At 20.3% G+C, this 23821-nt stretch overlaps 5 protein-coding genes across 5 annotated transcripts; 2 read left to right on the top strand and 3 right to left on the bottom strand.

The window, feature by feature from the left end:
• Positions 1-1158: 1158 nt before the first annotated feature.
• PGSY75_0318400 (hypothetical protein) lies at positions 1159-4739 on the top strand (the record flags this gene model as incomplete). The annotated part of the gene is made up of 17 exons (XM_018784036.1): positions 1159-1515; positions 1632-1827; positions 1955-2053; positions 2180-2222; positions 2411-2474; positions 2574-2624; positions 2774-2831; positions 2928-3007; positions 3099-3204; positions 3287-3360; positions 3480-3551; positions 3674-3814; positions 3899-3968; positions 4080-4161; positions 4258-4324; positions 4427-4497; positions 4592-4739. The coding sequence occupies 17 exons, from the start codon at positions 1159-1161 to the stop codon at positions 4737-4739; spliced, it is 1779 nt and encodes a 592-aa protein (XP_018643619.1).
• Positions 4740-6075: 1336 nt separating this feature from the next.
• On the top strand, positions 6076-9691 carry PGSY75_0318300 (hypothetical protein; the record flags this gene model as incomplete). Its single annotated transcript, XM_018784035.1, has 3 exons — positions 6076-6166; positions 6290-6714; positions 6869-9691. 3 exons carry the CDS (start codon positions 6076-6078, stop codon positions 9689-9691), a joined length of 3339 nt encoding a protein of 1112 aa, XP_018643618.1.
• Positions 9692-10224: 533 nt separating this feature from the next.
• On the bottom strand, positions 10225-17463 carry PGSY75_0318200 (putative DNA-directed RNA polymerase II subunit RPB1; the record flags this gene model as incomplete). Its single annotated transcript, XM_018784034.1, has 1 exon — positions 10225-17463. One exon carries the CDS (start codon positions 17461-17463, stop codon positions 10225-10227), a length of 7239 nt encoding a protein of 2412 aa, XP_018643617.1.
• A 3199-nt stretch (positions 17464-20662) lies between these two features.
• On the bottom strand, positions 20663-21784 carry PGSY75_0318100 (stomatin-like protein; the record flags this gene model as incomplete). Its single annotated transcript, XM_018784033.1, has 1 exon — positions 20663-21784. The coding sequence occupies one exon, from the start codon at positions 21782-21784 to the stop codon at positions 20663-20665; it is 1122 nt and encodes a 373-aa protein (XP_018643616.1).
• Positions 21785-22853: 1069 nt separating this feature from the next.
• On the bottom strand, positions 22854-23462 carry PGSY75_0318000 (hypothetical protein; the record flags this gene model as incomplete). The annotated part of the gene is made up of 1 exon (XM_018784032.1): positions 22854-23462. One exon carries the CDS (start codon positions 23460-23462, stop codon positions 22854-22856), a length of 609 nt encoding a protein of 202 aa, XP_018643615.1.
• Positions 23463-23821: the final 359 nt, after the last annotated feature.

Here is a 23821-nt window from a genome sequence, read left to right as displayed (position 1 = left end):
AATATATAAAAAAAATTATAAAAAAAAAATAAAATAAAAAAAAAAATAAAAAAAAATAAATAAATAAAATAATATATAAAATTTTTTAAAACATCTTTTTTTTTATAAAAAAAAAAAAATAATAAAATAATTATTATTTTTTTTTTTTTTTTTTTTTTTTTTTTTTTTTTCACCTGAATTGGTAAGGTAAAAAAAAAACATTATTGATCATAATAAGAAAATTATTTATAGAAATACAATTTTCACATTTTAAAATGATTACAAAAAAAAAAAGGATAAAAGAAAATTTCAATTTTTTTTCTTTTTTTCTTTTGTTTTTTAAATCAAATAGATAATATACGTGTTTATATTTTATATTTACTCTTATATGATTCAAAAAAAAAAAAAAAAAATTAAGGAAAAAAAAAAAATCTGTCTTCTTATAAAGATATTATATATCCAATACAAAAAAATTATATGTACACATACACATATATATAATACTTGTAATATAATATTTTATTTATTATATTAATACTCTTTCACTTGTCGTATAAATTCCATATGTGAACTCAATATATTTAATCGAACCTATATTATGCCTTAAACATTTCTTTTCTTATTCTTTAAAATATATAAACATGTTTATATATTCGTATAATACGTTTGGGATTTTTCATAAAGTAAATTTTAAATAAAGGGAAAAATATATACATATATATTTATTTATATAATGTCTTAAATATAGTTAAAAATACTTTAGTTAATAAAGTCTCACCATCCTCGTATTAAAAAGAAATGTTCATATCTTTATGCATTTTACTTTATTTTTTTCTCTTTCTACATATTTTATTATTCGTGTGAGTCAAAAAAAAAAATTTTGTTGAAAATAATAGTTTCTAAATATTAAACCATAATTATTTTATTGTATCAAATATCAATGTTTTTTTTTTTTTTTTTTTTTTTCCTTCATTCTCTTTCTCATTATATATATATATATATTTATTTACATGTAATTTCTTAAATGAAAATGTAAAATCATAACAATTTTCCTTTAACTTTATGGATTTAAATAATATCGTGCCATCTTTATTCTTATTGTTTTATATTACAAAAACATAAAGAACTTGTTCACAACCTTCTTTTTTTCTTTCATTAAGACTTAAAAAAGTAATAAGTATGAAGGAAAATTTGAACTCTTTCTCTAAATATAAATTTGAAAATGATGATAAAAAATGCAATAATAAGAATAAAATAATTATGAAATATATGAATACTGTAGAGCAAGAACTGAAGGAACAAGAAGATCACTATTCAGAAAAAAATAAAATGAACAGTAGCTTGTCTAATAATGAATGTGAACAGGAGAGTTTTTTAGATAGTGATGATAATCTTATTTTGTCAGATGATAATTTGAAAAGCTTAAATGAGGAAGAAGCAGATAAAAATGTTTTAAACGATAGTTTAAAGGAAAATATATGTTCAATACCTGAAGAAGTTAATTTTAATAATAATCTTGATAATGCATCTGATGATGTAATATATATATATATATATATATATAACAAATAATCATAATTTTGATCATATAGTTAATTTTCATAATATAAAATGTTATTATTTTATTTAATTTTCTTTTTTCCAATTCAAAGATATCATTAAGTGAGGAAAGAAATAAAGATGAATCACAACAAGAATGCAACGATTTAGAAAATTTTAATGTAGAAGAAAAGGAAGAAGAATATGATATATCAAACTGTGAAGAAAATAATATTCCTCAAGTTGAACAGGAAGAGAAAAATGAAATAGCTATCCCTGAAAATCAAAAAGAAACTCAGGAGGAAAAAAGTTAATCAAATGAATTTATATACATATATATATAAACAATTAAAATAATTTCATATAAAATAATACAATCATATAATAATGTGTAAATGTAATTTTATACTTCCTTTTTTGAAATATTTTAAAATAGGAGAATTACCTCTACATGACACTTATGATAAAATATCTTTTCAAAACACTATGGACTTTAATACAACAAAAAATGACCTCTTTTATATGGATGTTCAAAGTATAAAAATAAAATAAAATAAGTATAAATTTTTTATAAAAACTATGGATTATATGTTTTTATATATGTTTATTACAGTATTTTATTATTTATTATTTCATTTTTTTTTTTTTTTTATTCTAATAGATATTAATGAATGGAAAATAAAATATCGATACTTAACTTCCTCGTAACTTTTACACATTTAAAAAATCTATTATACTTTTGATCTTATTTTATATATTCATATAATCATATTTTATGTTCTTATAATGTTTATATCTCTATATAATATATATCATAATATTTACATATATATATATATATATATATATATACTTATTGCTAATACAATGAGAATTAAATATTTTTGAATAGGTTTCGTAAATTAGACAAAGAAATAAACAAGATGATAAACAAAGATCATATTAATTTGTTGAACGTCATATAAAAAATAAGCACATATAAAAAAATAAAATAATAAGATATCCTTTGTTATAAACCATATTTTTAATATATACGCAATTTTTAATTATTGCAGAGAAGGAGTATTAAGCAACATAAGGATTTTTTAGATAATGAATATAAGGAGGTTATACAAACATAAGTACATACATATATATATATATATATGTATTATATATATTTTTTTTTAAATGACATCTGCTATTTACATTATATTTAATAAAAATATGAATATATCATATTTACCAGTTTATATTATATATATTTTATATATAGTGGTTATACACTTTACAAAAAACAATATCCGAATATAAGAAGAACATAAGTTCTTCTGGTAAGCCATAAATATAAGAAAAAATTAATAATAAAATAAATAAATAAATATATATATATATATTTTATTTTTTTATTATTTGTAAATTCACGTCAGTTTCCGATTTGAATGAAAAGGAGTACTTCATTTTATCAAAAAATATTTTTGATGATTTTAAAGAAAAAAGCATAGAAGAAGTAACAAATGGACACACACACATATATATATATATATATATAGATATTTACATTATATTTTTCATGTTTATATTATTTCATTACGCCTTAGAATAATATAAATATTACCATATATATGCTAATTATGAAACATGAAGTTTCAGTTGATGAAGGGATTCTGAAATATTTAGAGGATAACTATATGTCTTCCAATATAGGTAAATAAATAATATTATATATATATAATAATTGTGTGTATGTATTTAAATTTATAATTTTTTTTTTTTTTTTTTTTTTCAGATAAAGGTGTATATAGTATAATTCAAAAGCTGGTAGAAACAAGAAATCATATTGAAGACATAGGAGGAAAAACAGTACAACAAAAATATATATATTAAATGATTGACATACTAAAATATATTTATATATATATATATATATTATTACTTGTTCACTTTTTATATTTGGTTATATATTATTATCAATGTTATAGGGTAAATGGAATGATGATGAAAATAATTATTTTATGAGGGTATATGAAAGCAATATCAGTTTAGGAGATGAAGTAATAATATAAATAAAATAATAATAACCAGGATATAGTAATATTATTTCATATTCTCTTTCTTTATATAATAATAAAATACATATATATATATATATATATGTTTTTATATCATTAAAAAGATCGTCATCAATATATTAAAAAATTGTATAAACAAGAGTGAAGAAGAAATACTTGAGCATATAACATGGTACAAACAATTTCTCATCTATAACAATTTGAAGAATAAATATATTAATACAATTAATATCATTAATATAAACGTAAGTATAGTAAACATAAAAATAACATGCAAAAGTAGATAACTATTCATTTTCTCATAATACATTATTTAAAAAATGGAGCAGGAGCAAAAAAAAAACAGCATCAAAGATGTAGAAAAGAAATTTATGATACAGCAGTGGAAAGAGAAAAAAAGTAAAGGAAATAGCACATCAAAAATAAAATAATAATAATAAATAAAACATACACATGTAAATACATAATTATATAATATATATGTTCATTCGATTTTGAAATGATTAACAGAACAAGAAACAGAAAGCAAAATTAAAGAGAAGGAACAAACTAAAAAAGAAGAAATGAAAATAAATAAAAAAATAAGAGAAGAGTATAACTAAAAATATAAAAAAAAATGAAAATTAAAATAATATAAATTTATCCATATTCATAATATATATATATATATATATATTACTCTTTTTAGTATTAAGAAAAAGAAACAAATAATACAAGAACAACTTAGCATTAAAAAGGAGGAAATAAAAAAAAACGTTAATTTTATAAGATGAAAAAAAAAAAAAAAAAATTAGAACATATATAAAGCGTTGTATAAATAATATATTTATATATATATATATTTTTTTTTTTGATAGAAGACTGAAAAACGACAAAAAAATGTGCTGTCTGAAGAAATGTTGCAAAGAATAAATGAAAGGAATGAAAGGTTACATAAAAAAAAATATATGATATTGTTGATTTTATACTAAGTGAACATTTTATATGTCTGATATTCTTTATATATTTTTTTTCACTTGAAGGCTGTTACAAAAAAAAGTACAATATAATAATAACATTATTGAAGAAAATAACAACGAAAAGGATAAAAAAACAAAACAAAAGTATATGCATATACAAAGTAAATTACTAAGTAATACAGGTAAAAAAAAAAAAAAAAAAAAAATGTAAGAAATAAACATGTTATAAGAAATAAAATGTTTTAAAGATTTTCTGTTAATGCTTCATATTTTTTTATTATACATAATATTATAATAAATATATATATTATTATTACGTTTATATTTATTTTGTTAAATTAAATATCTTGATATTTTTCATTAAAAAAAATTAAATAATTAATTGCTTTTTGTATTCATAAGTATTATTATATTATATATGTATTTATTATATTTTATTTTTTATTACATATATAATATATATATAAATATATATTAAATATATTTTTTTTATGTCCTTTTTAAGAATTATTCATGATACATATAAATATATAATATATTATATATATATATATATATATATATATAATTATATGCTTTATTTTTCTAAACCTCAACTATATATATTATATATATATAAAAATATATTTATAACAATTTCTGTATTATTCATTACATATAAAGATATTTATATACAATATGTACGAGAATTTTTTTTTTTTTTTTTTTTTTTTTTTTTTTTATTTTGTTAATTATTTTTATTTATATAATAATATCATATAATATATTATTATATAAATATTATTTATATATTTTGTAATTTTATTATATACAATAGTATTATATAAACATATTGTATTTTGATTTTTAATTTATATATAATAATATACATAATATTTATTATATATTTACCTTTATGGTTTTTTTTTTTTTTCTTGTTTGTTTTAATCTCTTCTTTAATTTTACATATATATATATATATATATATATATATATATAATATCCCTGTAGATAATATATTGAAGAGAATTGAATCAAGTGTAGAGACTATAAAGAATATTTTATAAAGTTTTATATTATTATGAAAAATAATATAGTATTTTTGTATCCGTTTCATTAACAGGATTGATAATTATAATATAATACATATATATGTATTTATATATATATATAATATCATATGTTATAATTTAATTTAATTTATTTTTTTTTTTTTTTTTTTTTTTTCACCTTTGGACATGATGAATATGTATATATTTATTTTTGTACAGTATATCACCATGTATAACTTTTTATAAAAATATTGAAACTACATTTTTGTGATTACATATATATATATAAACACATGTTTAAGAATATGTAAATATATCAAATTAACTATTCATTTTGGATATGTTTATATGTAAATATGAAAAAAAAAAAACAAAAAAAAAAACACCTATTTAAGAATTTTTTATATTACATAAATATTGTAAAAAAAATTTTGAAATAATTAAATGTGAATAATTATATAAAAAAAATATATATATATATATATATATAAAAGGGAAAAAGAAGAGACGGAAAGAATGAATAATATATATATAAGTTTATATATATTTTTGATTTATTATATAATACAATTATGTTTTAATACAAAGTACATATATTGCGATAAGAGTAAGACAAAGAAAAGAAAAAAAAAAAAAAAAATATTATACATATGGTGCATATATATATATATATATATATATATATATTTATTTATTTATTTATATATTTAATGTATGACTTTCTTTTTAGAATTATATGTATCGAAGAATATTTTGCCGAGCGTGCAAAAGAAGGAATTCGTTTCGCCTGTTCCACGTAAATTAGAATGGCTAGTTCATAATATATTAGAGGTGGTTCATTTTTTGGAAGATGTTAATAATTACATTGTAGATTTTAAAAAAGACATATTAACAAAATTAGAACATATAATACAAGATGATACAGAATTATATGAATCATATGAGTATAATGAAAATATATTAAATCAAATATATTTAAATAATGAAAAGAAATTAAAAAGATATTCTGAATATATTGAAAAATTAAAAGATACAAAGTTGCAAATGTTTAAGGATACCGTAAATAATTTCCAGAGAGAAAATATTTATTATCTTAATTTTGTGTATAAAAATTTATTAGCAAAAATTGATTTAATAACAGATCTTAACAAGAAGGTAAACGAAAAAAAAAAAATAATAAATATATATATATATATATATATATACTATTACATTTTTTTTATTTTTTTATTTTTTTATTTTTTATTTTATATTTTTTTTATTTTTTATTTTTTATTTTTTTATTTTTTTTTTTATTTGTGTTGTTTAGAAATTAGATAAGGAGAAGAAAAAAAATGTTATAGAATTAAAGGAATATTTAGAAGATCTAAAAAAAAGAATGTTTGATATGCATAAAAGATTAAACGATATAATAATTACGAATTCTAGTTTTTTAAAAAGAGAAAGTGAATTAAATATGAAAATGTTTGAAGCAAGTGCTATAGATTATGTTAATAATAATAGTAATTTTGAAGTGTTTTCAACATATATAATAAATGATTTTATGTTAAACAAAAAGAAAATAAATGTTTTAAATTATGACAGTAATTTATTTTTTAAAAATAATTTTATGTATTTTAATTTTTTACATAATTATTTGAAAGAAAAAAAGGATGAGAATGTTTTAAATGTCTATATATATTTAAAAGATCCTCTTATTCAAGAATATGAATTAAATTATTTTAATTATTATGTTGTTTTAGATCTTTATATATTAGATGTAATAATAAAAAATGTAGATTTGTTAATAGAAAAAAAAGGAAAAAAAAGAAAAAATGTGAATCATATATTAGTATGTATTGATAATTATGTTGTAAAATATAATGTATTATCAAGTAATATCTATTTAGATATTCAACAAGATATAAAAAGTTTTTTTCATGAAAGTAATCGTAATGTTGATGGAAGTAAAATCCAAGATATGCTTTTTCATTTTGAGAAAAAAAATAATTCTATTTATCAAAATAATATGTTTCATGATAAATATTATAAAAAAAAAATAAAGAAAGATATAAAAGCAGAAAAAAAACAAAATGATACTCTACAAAAATATAATAAAAATATAGATCCATTATTATTTATTAGGAAAAAAAATATCTTTTTTGATTCACAGAAAGAATATTATAAAAAATTTTTATCTTCATATACATATGAAGAAATTATAAATATATTATGTAATAAAAATACAAGATGTAATAACAGAATTTTTCAATTAATAAATGATGTTAATAAAAATACATTTATTTTAAAAAGTCATCTCGTTTTAAAAAATGAATTAAAAAAATTCTTTCAGATTAATCAAAATGAATTATTGAAAAATAAGACAGGTATTGGAGCTATTAACAAAACGCAGGATGATATAAATCGTATAAGCAACATGAATCTGGCTAGTAATACAACTAATACTATCAGTAATATAACAAGTGATGCTAATGTAAATAATAATACTATTAATATTAATACTAATACAAAAAATAATAATAATACAAATAATATAAATAATGCAAATAATATAAATAATAATAATAATAATACAAATAATATGGATAATAATAATAATAATAATATAAATAATAATAATAATATAAATAATAATAATAATAATAATAACACTAATAATATAAACAATTTAAATAATAATAATAATAATATTTTTAATAATGAAGATGCTTCAAATCAATGCAGTGCTTATACACATCCCTTCTCCAATGATATAGAAAAAAATTACTCGCAAAATAAAAATGATAGTTTTTCACATAGTGATCAATGTTTTAAATTATTAAATTCAACACAAGGTTCGAATAAATCTAGCGATTTTATTAATATGCAAAATATTGATGATTATTTAAATACATATTATGTAGCTTATCATGAATCATTTAAAGTTGTTAAAAAAGAACATTATTATTCCATAGTTTCTCATATTTTTGAAAGTTATTTAAATATTGTTGAATCTATTAATGATAATGATCATCCTATTCATAAGAAGTATCCTAACTTAAAAGGTAGAAATGTATCTATCAACTTTTTGGGTCAGCTACCTGAAATTATGAAGGTTTATAAAACGTTCCGTTATTGTGATTCCCTCAATGTTTTGGCTAAAAGTTATATTCCAAAATCTCCTGCAAGTGTTCAAAGTTTAGACAAAGGGGAAGATAATAATAATTTCGATGAAGTTAATAATAATGATATAGAAAATGAGGAAGACAATAATGATAATGATATTGATAATGATGAAAAAGACGAAAGTGGAGAAGACACACAAGTGGATGAAAAAGACGAAAGTGGAGAAGACACACAAGTGGATGAAAAAGAAGAAAGTGGAGAGGACAAACAAGTGGATGCAAAAGACGAAAGTGGGGAGGACACACAAATGGTTGCAAAAGACGAAAGTGGGGATGATAATAAAGATGAAAATAATAACCCTACAGATGAAGAACATGACGAAATAACAGAACAGATTGGATTTTTAAAAAATCATAATCAAAAATATATGCGACTATTTCAAAAACATTTATTAGAGGAAATAAAATTTATTAATTTCTTTGAATTCTTAGTACAGAAAAGATTAGGAGTAATATTAGAGAAGAATGAATTTTTAAAGTTATATATTTTTTATGGGCAAAAAAATTTACCTAGCATGCCATATACACCACTTTTTTTTACATGTAGAACAATTATTAAAATTGAGGTATTAAGAGATGTAAATACAAATCAGATCATTTATTCTAGTAGATCTTTCTTTTTAGAAACCTTAATAACATTAAAAGAATATAAAATTAAAAATGAAAGTGCATATATTGTTATTGAAACTACAGATGAAAGTAGTACTATCAAAAAAAGATTAAAAATGGATATGTTACATAAAATTTCACCCATGTCACATATTAATGCATATGTAGTATCTAATAAAGGAAGAGAAATTGTTTATCACAAAGGTAATATATATCAACGATCAGCTAGCGATATAAAAAATGTTATAAGTGATATAAGAAATGATTTCTTAAATATTATTTTACCACAATATCATTTATTTGATTTATTTGATAATTATGTTTATATAATTATATGTTTAAAAAATGAAAATTGTTAAAATAAAGGAAATATGTATTTTTTTTTTTTTTTTGGAAACATAAAAATGTGCATATCAAACACATTCTATGTGTGTTAAATGTTTTGTTTATCCATATATTGAAATGGACTTATATATATATATATATATATATATATATATATTTATATATTTATATGTTTGTATTTATTTTTATTTTATTATTTTTTAATTAAAGGACTTGTTTTTATTACACTTACAATTTTCTTAATTTTTTTTTGTTCAAATGAAAAATGGGAAAAATATATGTATATATACATATATATATATATATATATATATATATTCAATTGCGACACGTAATGTTTAGAATTTCATATGTATATTACACATTTCAACACAAAAAAAAAATAAAATAAAATTGATAAAAAATAAAATATGTAATTGAAATAATAGTAACAAAATGAAGGAATAATAAAAAAATATATAAATATAAATATAAATATATATTTTTTTTTTTTTTTTCATATAGTTTTATTTATTATGGTTAATTACTTCATCCTACATATTTGGCTTCATTCGTCCTTCATTTCGTCCTCGTCTATGTTGTATGGCATTGGTGAAAATGGGTCGTCATTTTTTGCTTCATCTATATGTGCCTGCTGAATAGGTGAAAACATATGGGCATCTTGAACATTTTGCTTTATCTGCACAGGTGATTGTAAAATATATGCAGGTGACATAGGCTGATGTGCGTTCACTACACCGCTTTTGTCGTAAACAGGTGAACTTAACGAATATGCTGGAGATGTTGGTGAAAACTTTGGAGATGTTATTGAATAAGGTGAATAATTTGGACTAGCAATATTTTGTGCAACTGGTGAGGTTGGCGAATATTTTGGCGATGTAGGAGAATATTTTGGAGATGTTGGCGAATATTTTGGAGATGTAGGAGAATATTTTGGCGACGTTGGCGAATATTTTGGAGATGTTGGAGAATATTTTGGTGATGTTGGCGAATATTTTGGTGACGTTACTGAATAAACTGGTGACATAACATTATATTGTGAATTTACATTCATTTGTTCATTTTGATTTTTTGGTGAAGTTGGTGAATAATAAGCATTATTTGCATTATATGTAGGTGATGTTGGTGAATATGAAGGTGAATAAATATTATGATTAATTTGAGGTTTAGGTGAAAAAATATCTAACATAGGATTAGGTGAATATATATTAGGTGATTGAATAATATTATTATTCATATTTGGATTAGGTGAAAATACATTATAATTCATGATATTATTATTTTTAGGTGAAAATAATAAATTAGTTGCATCTACTGGTTGTTGGTTTTGATGATCAAAAGGTGAGAATGGTGAATGTATAACAGATGTTGGTGATTTAGGTGATTGTGTTGGTGAAAATTTACCACCTAATTTTAATGTATCTAAATTATTTATATCTTTAGATGATGGAGACATAACATTATCTCCATAATTCTGTAAATTATATTGTGGTGATAATAAACTATTAACATTATCTATAGGTGCTGTAGGTGATAATAAATTTGCATTATATGTAGGTGAAAATGGTAAAGGAGAATTAATGGTATTAATTGCTACTGGTGATTGTAAACCATCAGGTGTTATAACATGTAAACTATCTGGTGTTGTAAATCCAGCACTTGTTAAATCTTGAATAGTTTCTAAATTTTGATTAGCATCATTCAATTTTTGATTATCTATAATTATATCAAATGAACCAGTTCCTATTTTACATAATTGACCTAACATTATATTTTCTGTAATACCTTTCAAATTATCTACCTGAGCAAATGCAGCTGCTTCTAATAATATTTCAACAGTTTCTTCAAAACTACATTTAATCAATGGTCCTTTATCTACTCTATTTATACCATGTCTTGTTATAGACATTAAATAACCTTTTTGTGTCATAACATCACATAATATTGATAAATGTCTATAATTAACATAAGAACTATCAAATGATATAACTGTTCTTAATTCTTTTAATAAAGCTCTTCTTACAGCTTCTATACCTAATACTTCAAATATTTCTACAATATCATTAGATACAGTTTTTTTAAAATCTACTTGTGGTGCACAGAATATATTTTCTAAATTACATCCATCAGTATCTAATACCCAATGAGAACTTCTAACAAACTTTCCATTCTCTGAATCGTATGTTATTTTAGATTCCTCTCTCATATATACTTTAGTTATATTTTCAATACCTCTTAATTTTAATGTAGATAAACATTGTTCCATTAGTTTTTTTAAAAACGTATCTTCTGTATCTTCTCTAGAAATATTATGTCCAATATGATTCTTATTCTTAAGTTCTAAATCGTCTTCTGCATTTTTGCTGTTTGTTTTCATAAATACCATGTCATCATCCTCTTTGATTGTTATATCACTCTTGTTATCATCATCATCATCATAAGTATTACTATTATTATTATTTCCCTTCTTTTGTTTTTTGCTCTCATTATTATTATTATTATTATTGTTACTTTTGTTTGTATTCTTATTTTTTCCATCTTTCGTATTTTTTGGAGATACATTATTTTCACCAAACAAAAAGTCATCACCATCGTCATCAAAATCGTCAACCTCATCATTATTATTATCATTATTATCATTGTTCATGCTGTTATCTTCATTTGGGCTGTTTTTATTTCCAAACAAATCTGATGCATTAGAATCATCATCTCCACTTCCATCTTCTTTTTTTATATTCTTCACTCTAATATCATTATTATTATTATTATAAATATTATTTGGAACAGGTGATGAACTAATATTGTTTACCTCTTCATTGTTACCACTATTTATACTTATATTATCTTCATTCTTAGTATTTATATCTGATGATATATTATTTTTTACCTTGGACTTAAATATATTTGTGCTATTGTTATCATAATCATGATGAGGATGAGTACTATTTTTTCCTTCATCAAAATTACCTCTCTCATTATCAACTATGTTTTCATCTTCTTCTTCTTGTTCGTCAACTTGTTCATTATGATGATCTACAGCATCATAATTCATAAAATTATATTCACCATTTAAATATTTCACACGAATTCTTAAAACTAAATCTTCTGAGTTATCATCTGTATATATAATATCTAATTCATCACTTGAGAACACAGAATATATAATATAAACAATTTCTTTCATAGTTAATTTTTTTTCATTGACATGTATATTTGTTAATTGTATTCTTAATACCCATTCACCTAGAGAATATTGAGTATCATCTTCATCTGGAAATTCATAAAATTCGTTAACCCAAGATTTATCTTCCTCTAAAATAGTTGTAGTTGTATTAGGATCATAAATAATTTGTGCATGCGAAGTTAATTGTTTCAATGTAGTATATTCTAATTTGGTTAAAATATCTTTAGCTTTTTGTTGATCATTCGAAACCATATCATCTAAATATATTGTTGTTGATGGAGTTTTTACATTTTTTACTATATTTATTAATTCTTTTAATCTTGGAACACCTAATGTAACATTTTTTGAACCCACACCAGCAAAGTGAAATGTATTCAAAGTCATCTGAGTTGCAGGTTCTCCAATTGATTGAGCAGCTAAAGCTCCTACACATTCTCCTGGATGACATAAAGATTTATAAAATATTTTTTCTATTTCTTGTAATAACCAATCTAATCCTTTAACACTAATTTTATGTGTTTGAGTTAAAAGTTTTGAATTCAAATAAGTTCTTAAATGTGCTTTCAACAAAATAGTAGCATTATTTTGAGCTTCAACTGATAAAGTATCATTACTATTTATTTGTTTAATTATTACTAATTTTTCTAAGAAATTATTAACTTTATGTACTACATCAATAGGATTTAACATAGAATTCTCATCATAATTATATTTTAAGGTATTTCCATAATATTTTTTTGTTCCTATATTAATATTATCTGAATAATTATCATCATCATTATAATTCTCATCATCATCATTATAATTATCATCATCATCATCATCATCATAATCATCATCATCATCATCATCATAATCATCATTGTCATAATTATTATTATTGTCTATATCAGATCCCATGTCATTATCTGCATCACCCATATGAAATTCATCCATACCTTTAAAAGGTGATTGATCTCCTTTACTTATTATCATATTATTAAGATCATTATTTTCATACTCCTTTTTAATTTCAGACATAAGTTCATTATTTTCATTTTTATATTTATCAAATTTATTTTTTCTCCTTCTTCTTTTCCTTCTATTTCTATTTTTACGTTCCCTAGGATTATGTGTAGATGATAAATTACCCTTCTCCATAAGTTTTCTACTATTATTATTATTATTGTTGCTACTATTATTATTACTTACGAATGGTATACATGGAAATTGAGATTTTGCATATTCAATAAGTCTATTCATATTTATTGGTAAGTGTTGTCTTATATCTCCATCTGGAAATATTTCTTTACATAAATAATTTTTACATTTATATAATTCTTCAAATTCTTGATTTAATATATTTTGCTTATTATAATCTATATATGATGGATTTCTACTACCATCATTTTTATTACCTATATAAAAATCTTTTCCATATGGTTCTTCATCAAAATTATATTTATATAATTTATTAATTTCTTTATTATCTAATTTCATTAAATCTAAAACTTGATCCTCTATATATTCACCTGCCATACCATCTTCTCCATATAAAAATTGAATAATATCTCCATATGAATTTCGCACAGTTCTATCATATTGCACCATAACATCTTCCATTGCTTTTATTAATCTTCTTTGTATATACCCTGTTTCAGATGTTTTACATGCAGTATCAATAATACCTTCTCTACCTCCCATTGCATGGAAAAATACTTCTTGTGGTGTTAATCCACTTAAATATGAATTAGATACAAATCCTCTACTTTCAGGACCATAATCAAATTTAATAAAATGTGGTAAAGATCTATGATTAAAACCAAATGGTATTCTTTTTCCTTCAACATTTTGTTGACCTACACATGATATAATTTGAGATATATTAATAATAGAACCTTTTGATCCACTAGCCACCATACTAAAAATATTATTTCTTTCATCTAAACTTTCGGATGCAACTTTTCCAGCCATTTCTCTTGCACAATTTAATTCATTATTAACTCTAGTTTCAAAAGATTCATATAATGATTTTCCTGGTTGGCATTCTAATTCTCCTTTTTGTGCCTTTTCAACAAGTTTTGACACTTCACTTTTAGATTTATCTAATATTTCTCGCACTTTGCCTAATACTTTATTACTTGCAATAATATCTGAACAACTGACAGTAAAACCAACATATTCCAGCCAATTATTTGTAACTTTTTGTAATGCTGATAAAAAATCTTTTGTTTTATCTGGACCCATTTCATGCCATAAAATATGAATTAATGATCCACTAGAAGAACCAACAGTTCTTTTACATATGATACCACTTAATAATTCATTATTTTTTATAATAACCTTACCATCATTAATTGAACAATATGGATTATCATCTTTAGATGATGTTGAAGAATCTCTCATTAAATTAATTTTTACCATATTAAAACGTTTAAATGAATTAACTCCTCCACCAATATTATTATTATTATTAAAATTATTATTATTGTTGTTGTTTGTGGTGGTGGGGTTGATATCATTTTGTTGTGCATTTCCTACATTTATATTATCTACAATAGATAGAGGACTATTAGGATGATTATTTCCACTTCGTGAAAATGCATTTCCCTTTTCTGCATAATTATCATTATTGTCATTAGTTGAATTACCATAATAATAATTACCACTATTATTCATTTTACTACTATCCTTGTTAATATTCATATTAACATCTCTACCAGCTTTATTATTAGTTATATCATTTTTATCATCTTGTATATTCATATCATCAAATTGTAATAACATCGAAAAAATTTGTTTACCTGTCCATAATGCCCTTGGTTTTATTATTGCTGGTGTTGGTATTACATGATTCCAATATGGAATCCAAATTAATAAGGACATTACTTCTTCTTTTGTAAGGAAATTATCTCTTCTTGTAAATTTTCTTATAGCCAATAATGAATCTTGAACTATACCCATAACAGGTTTATTACCTTGTGGTGATACAATTTGTCTTTGCACAATCATTAAATGTTTGATTTCAGATCTAGTTTCATGTGATTGAGCTAAGTGTAAGTTCATTTCATCTCCATCGAAATCGGCATTATATGGAGATGTAACTGATAAATTTAAACGAAATGTTGAATATGGTAATATTTTAGCCTTATGACCCATAATACTCATTTTATGTAATGAAGGCTGCCTATTAAATAAAATATAATCTTCATCTGTCATATGTCTTTCAACTTTATATCCATACTCTAATTGTTTCTCTGAATTTCTTCGTACATGTCTTAAATCATATTTCGTACCATTATCTCTAATAATATATTTTGCCCCAGGCCATTCATATGGACCTCTTTCTACTAGTTTCTTTAGATTATCATAATTTAAAGGTGTTACAGTTTCACAAAATGTTAATGTCATAGCTACAGATTTAGGAACACCTATATAATCAATATTTAAATTTGGATCTCCTGTTATAACTGTTCTTGCTGAGAAGTCTACTCTTTTACCCATCAAATTACCTCTTAATCTTCCTTCTTTACCTTTTAATCTTGTTCTTATAGCTTTTATAGGTTTTTTAGATCGTGTGGTTGCTATGGGCATACCTGGAATATCATTATCAAAAAGAGTTGTGATATGAAATTGTAATAAGGAACATAAATCTTGTAATACATGTGATTTTGCTCCTCTATCTGTTTGCCTTTTTAATTGTATATTTGTTTTTACAATATCTAATAATTTTAAAGTTAAATCATCTTCACTTCTTTGATTTCCATATTGAACATAAGGTCTTGCACATGGTGGTGGAATAGGTATACATGTTAATATTAAAGAAGCTGGTATACATCTATCAGAATTAAATCCTAATATACTCATTTCTTCTTTTCTTATTTTCTTTAATATTTCTAAAGCTTCTTCAGCACTTAATTTTCTTTTACTTTCATCAATATCTTCTTCACTACTATGTAAAAATTGAATATACATATTTGGTCCTTCTCTACTATATTTAGGTTGAACACATCCACAATCTACATCTTCTTTACTTACCATTTCAAATAGGTTCGTATAATTACTTTTATTTAAAACCATTTGTTGATTCATATTTAAATTACTTAAATCATTGTTATAAAAATTATTTAAAGAATTATCATTAATATTTAATCCTTCTTCTTCTATAGAATGATCACATGCCTTTATGCCTAAACACAGTTCAGCTAATTTTCTTAATCTTAAACTATTCACTTTAATCTTTTCAATATATTTAACTTTAGAACTATTTACATTACATAATAATCTACCACAATGATAACATACACATCTTAAAACATTCAATACTACATTCATAAAACCATAATGATACATTGGTTTAGCTAATTCTATATGACCAAAATGACCAGGACAATATTTCACATTCATATTACATGTACCACATAAGGTCCTATAATCAATAGTACCCATTCGTATATCATTTAATCCACCTTCTCTTGGAAAACCATCTTTATATATATCTACATTTACTACTTCACAAACACTTATCTTTTTTATTATTTCTGGATCTAAAACACCTAACTCTAATCGTTTTACTCTCTTTAATTCACATGCTGAATATGGAATATTCAAATCTACCGTCATTGTTATATAGAATTATATTATATATATATATATATATATATATATATAAATTTATATTACATTAATTTTATTGACTCTATTATATATCTATATTCTATTTAAAAATATATTTTTTTTTTTTTATGGTAAAAAAAAATCTTCCTATTGCTCAACTTGGATAACTATCCATTGATCTCATCACCATAAAAAAAAAAAAAATAAATATATATATATATGTAAATATAAATATATGTAATTCTTTTAATTTAATTTTTGCTTTAATTTTTTTTCATGTTACAATGTATATAATCTTCGTTATATTTATACATGATTTTAAATCAAATATTTTGAAAGTAATTTTTTTTTTTTTTTTTTATAAGTGTTAATAAAACGTATATACAAATAAAACATATAAATATATATATATATATATATATTATAGTTTACTCTTCATAAGAAACAACAGCTAAATAAAAAAAATAAACACATATATATATATATATATATATTTATAACTTAAAGATCATATTAAAAAAAATCTATAAAAATTACAACATTATATATATATGCATCTTTTTTTTTTTGTTAATTTTTTATTACATAATATTTCACATATAATAATATAAATAACCCTTTATTCTCTTATACCATTAAAAAATGTAGTCTCACAAAAAAAATAAAATAAAATAAAATAAACAAAGAAATAATTAAATCTACTAAATTAAAGAATAAGGATATAAGAAAAAAAAAAAAAGAAGGATAAGGTCCATATAAATATAATTTTATTCATACATATTTACATATATATAATAATATAAAAAATTATCCTTTAATATAATTTTCAATATATGTGGAAACACAATTTATTATAATTATATTAAGGAATGGAAAAATAAAACCTTCATTTTTTATTATTAATTCATAAAAAATATATTATATATATAATATATATATTTAATGTTATGAAGAAAATAATAGGATTCATAAAAATATATATTTATATATATATATAATAATAATATAAATGTAATTAAATTATAAATATATCAATGTAATAATATATACATATAAAAAAATATAAAAAGTTTATTTTATATTCTTGAAAAAAAAAAAGAAAAAAAAAAAAAAAAAAGGATAATAAAAATTATTTTTTTTAAATCATAATGAACTATAAATCAGTTTTACTATCATCCACTAAATTTTTATGGGAAAAAGAAAAAAAAAAAAAAAAAAGAAAGAAAGGAAGAAATAATATAAAGAATAAAAATATTATACATACATATAAAATTATATATATATAATAAGTGATATAATATATTATTATTATTATTAATTTATTAATATATATATTATTATAAATGGTATTCACATAAATATAATATATATATATATATATAAATATTATAATATTAATATTATAGTTTTTCTATTTGAACATATATTATTATATAATAAATTATATTAATGATATCACTTCAACAGAATAATATTATAAATTTTTTTTATAATATTAATATATATATTAATTATATATTATTATATATATATATAATATTTTATGGATCTTAACTGAAGTACAAAATTTTTATATTAAATCTGTACTCTTTTTTTTCCACTAAAATTATTATAGGTAAAAAAAATATATTATTATATTATTATTTTTTTATATATAATAAATACATAATATTATAATCATTCATGTTAAATAAATATTATCATTTATTTATATCAAAATAAAAGTAGAACTTTTTATATAATTTAATTTTTAAATAACAACAAAAAAAAAGAAAAAATATAATATATATATGACAAAAAGCCTACATTTAAAATAATAATTTTGACATATTTAATAAATTAATGTTATAAATTGTACGTATTATTCATTATTATTATATATATATTTTTCAACATGTCAAAAAAAAAAATATATTATAACATTTGTAGATATATAATAAGAAATACGTATAAATTAAAGCATAAAAAAAAAAAATGCATAATTTTTATTTTAATTATATTTTAACCGTATATCATAGTTTAACATTTCCACATAATAAAAGAGAAAACTAATTTAAAAGTTCAAATATTTATAAATATTAAAAATGTACACCTTTTATTAACAAATAATTTATAATATATATATATATATATATATATATATATATATATTTTTATTTCTATATTTTTTATATAAGCATTTAAACTTAATTAAAAAAAATGACAAAACTTATAAATCCATTGTACTTCTTTTACAAAAAATTTGCAACGCATAAAAATATAAATAATATATTTATTAAGGTGTATTTATTTATGCATATATTTATCCTTTTTGAATTTATATTTTTTATCTTATTATTATATTTTATTCAAACCATTAAACTTGTAAAATAATATGAATATATGATATAGGAGAATAAAGGAAATAATAAATATTTCTTTTGGACACATATAATATATATATAATATAAATTTCACTGAATATAATTTTTTTTTAGTAGATAATATACACTACTTATTTATTATATTTTCCCTCAAGATATAATAATGTATTTATATTCCATGTGATAATAAAAAAATGTTTTCATAAAAATATAGTTTTTTTCATATTATGATTAATTTTTTATAACAAATATTTTTAAAAAGAATATACAAATAAGAAAAAATTAGTTCAAAAAAGAAAAGAAATGAAAATGATAAAATGAAATAAATACATATAATACATACACATATATATATATATATATATATATATAATAAGACTAGCTTCATTGCCATCCCTTATGATTCATAAGAATGTAAAACAAAATATATATACTAACATTTATACATATAAAAGCATTAATCAACATTATTAAGAAATATGAAAAAACAAAATCTAATCATAATAAATAAAACCTAACAAAAAAATATTAAATATTAAAAGGAATAACTGTGCAACCTCTGCCGTTGAAATTAAGTATATAAATAAAAATATTTTTTTTATTTTATATAAAATGCATAATTTGTATGAACATGATTCAATTTTTATGAACAGGTCAGGTCGTATGAACGACAATTATTGTGTGTAAATTTATCCAACAAAAAAAAAAAAAAAAAAAAAAAAATACAAACAAACAAACAATACATACATATATATATATATATATATATATTATTGATTTATTCATATAATTCCCTAAATATTATGCGTGTAACATTGTTATTTTCCATAACTTGAATCAAATTAGTTGTTCATATCAGAATGGATTTGTTTTTGAATTGGCAAAGTATGAATTTGATTATTTTCCTTTTTGGAATTTTGAATATTATTATAAATAGACAATGATTGTGAAATAAGGCTACTGATATTATTTAGATCTGCTGGTATAATGACAGTGTTATTATTTTTACATATATTTGAGAAAACATCAATATATTGTTCAGCAACCAGTAAAGAAATAGCATTATTTGAATCTAGTTTTTTTATTTTATTTGAAATAATTTCTATAGCTTCAGCTGTAGCATCAGCTTTAGCTTTGATAGCAAAAGATTGTCCTTCTGCTATTAATATAGATTTCCTTTTTTTTCCAATTGCTATATTAATTTCACTTTCTCTTTCTCCTTCACTTTGTAAAATTTCAGCTCTTTTTCTTCTTTCTGCTTCAGCTTGTTTTTCCATAGCATTTTTTATATTCACAGGTAAGATAATATCACGAATTTCATATCTCATACATTTTATTCCCCAGTTTTTTGCTGATTCATTTATAGCCTTAACAAGTTTTTCGTTTAAATTATCTCTTTCTAAAAATGTTGCATCAAGGGTTAATTTACCTAATTCCGATCTCATAGTAACTTGTGCTAATTGAGTTACTGCAAAAACAGCATCTTCAATAGCATAAGAAGAATTATATGGATTGTCACATTTTATATATAATACTCCGTCAATATTTAAAGTAACATTATCTTTTGTAATAGCTGTTTGATTTGGAATTGTAATAGTTTCTTCTTTTAATGAAAAAACATAAGCTATTTTATCTATAAAAGGTATTAAAAAATGAATACCTGCTAATAATGTTTTATTATATTTTCCTAACCTTTCTACTATATATGCTGTTTGTTGAGGTATAATTACAAAACCTAAATGGTTCCAAAACTTTTTTGTATATTTTTTTCCATCATTACTAGTATAGAAATTTCTTTTTTCACATAAAAACAAATTTTTATTTTTTTTATGATTTATTATATTTTTATTATTTTGGAAAATATAATTATATGTATGATACCCTTTAGCTGGGTTTAATATTTTCTCATACTTTTGTAAAAAAATGGTGCCCCCTCTAAATCTACTTAAAAAAAAAGTGTTCATCTTCTCATTAATTTTTATAAATCTTATAATAATTATTTTGATAAATCTCTTACGATATAAGAAAAAAAAAATATATATCTATACATATATATTTATATATATATGTTAATATTTCAAAGTTTTTAATTATTACACAATCTTTTTTTTCTCTGTTAATTTTTTTAATTTACACTTCTATATATGTGCTGGCTATTTGGTAAAATATTTATAATACTTTTAAATGTACATTTTATATATAATATATATAATTCTTTTTTTTTTTTTTTTTTTTCAAATATTTCTTAAAAAAACAGAGAGCACATTATTATATTATTTATTTTCTCATAATATATAATTGAAATATGACTTTTAAGCGTTAAAAAATAAATTATTATATATATATATATATATACATAATAATATATGTGCATAATATATTTAATTGTGAATTATAATACCTATTACATAAAAGAAATTACATATACAAGTTAATTACAAACACTATATATATATATATATATATATATTTATTTATTCATTTCATATTGATGACCTTTCAGAATGTATAAAATAATGTTTAATTTTTATAAGGTAGGCTTAAAAAATAATCAACAAATAGAAATGGAATTTTTACATATAACCAGGATCATACGATCATACAATTGTTAAAAAAAAAAAAAAAAAAAAAAAAAAAAATGTTATACATATGAATTAATAATTGTAGTTTTATAGGATCAATAAAAATTAAACATTATAGGGATTATATATATATATGTATACTAAAAAATAATGAACATGTTAACAAAATAAACATTTCAAAAAAATACATTTTCCATATTTATTATAAATAAACACCTTAAAGGTGTATAGAGATACAATCATTATATATATTTTGTAGATATAATTAATTATGAAACGTATTATTTTATTTATTTATTTTTTTTTATTATTACCTTAATTATATATACACATGGTTAATATATTTCAAATATTTTTAAAAATATATTTTATATATCTTTATTAACATTTTATGATATTAAAAACGTGACTGTAATATTTTATTATTCTATTTACACAACGGAATAATTTATTAATTTGTTAATTGTGTAAAATAATCCAGATCTATAAAATGAATTTCAGCTTTTTCTTTTTCATTATCATTATATGTAATTTTATTCGTTTCTTCAGCAAAATCATTGTGTTGTTTAATATATCCTTTAAAATAATTTTCGTCGTTATTTAAAATATTAGAATAGGTCTTATCTTTGCTATTCATATTTGTCCACATTTTTATTAACATATTAATATCGTGAATATTTATTTGTTTTTGTGGGATATTTAAAGCATTGCTTAAAATTTTTTTCAAGCGATTGTTTAAATATTTTTTGTTAGACCCATCCTTGTAATACTCTTTTTTTATCTTACCAAAATTATATTGTTTATTTAAATTATGTAAGATGTCCATTTTGTTTTGTATATTATCATACATATCAACATTATCTGCTTTAGTTTTATCACCTTTTAGGTGGTATACTACCTGAGGGTTATAATAATATTTTTTTTCATCATCTTCATAAATATTATTTTTAAAATTTAAATTATTTGTATTATCTTGTTTATAAACATTTTCGAAACATTTAATAGACAACATGTTATATATACATAAACTTAAGAGAAAACACAAAGGAAAATATTGCATTTTGTAATTATTAAAAAAGAAAAATCTATATAGAGATAATGTGCTATATATAAATACTTTTGTATTAGGAAAAATAAATGATAACAAGAAATTAATTGAAACAAAAAAAAAATATTATGTTTTTTTTTTTTTTTTTTTTTTTTTTTTTTAATTATTCACGAGGTGGAAAATATATTTTAAAATTATAACAAGACAAATATTTTTTTGTACATTTTGTATGTAAATACAGAGTATAATAACACATATTTATCCAAAAATTATGTGTTATATATATATATATATATGTATATATATATTTTTCTTCGAATGACTAAATAAATTTTATGAGACAAAAAATATAAAACAATGGTTCAAATGAT

This window comes from Plasmodium gaboni, chromosome 3, assembly GCF_001602025.1.
Source record: "Plasmodium gaboni strain SY75 chromosome 3, whole genome shotgun sequence".
In the NCBI taxonomy this organism is placed as follows: domain Eukaryota; phylum Apicomplexa; class Aconoidasida; order Haemosporida; family Plasmodiidae; genus Plasmodium; species Plasmodium gaboni.
The sequence above is the reverse complement of the archived record's forward strand: the minus strand, read 5'-3'. Positions and strand labels throughout refer to the sequence as shown.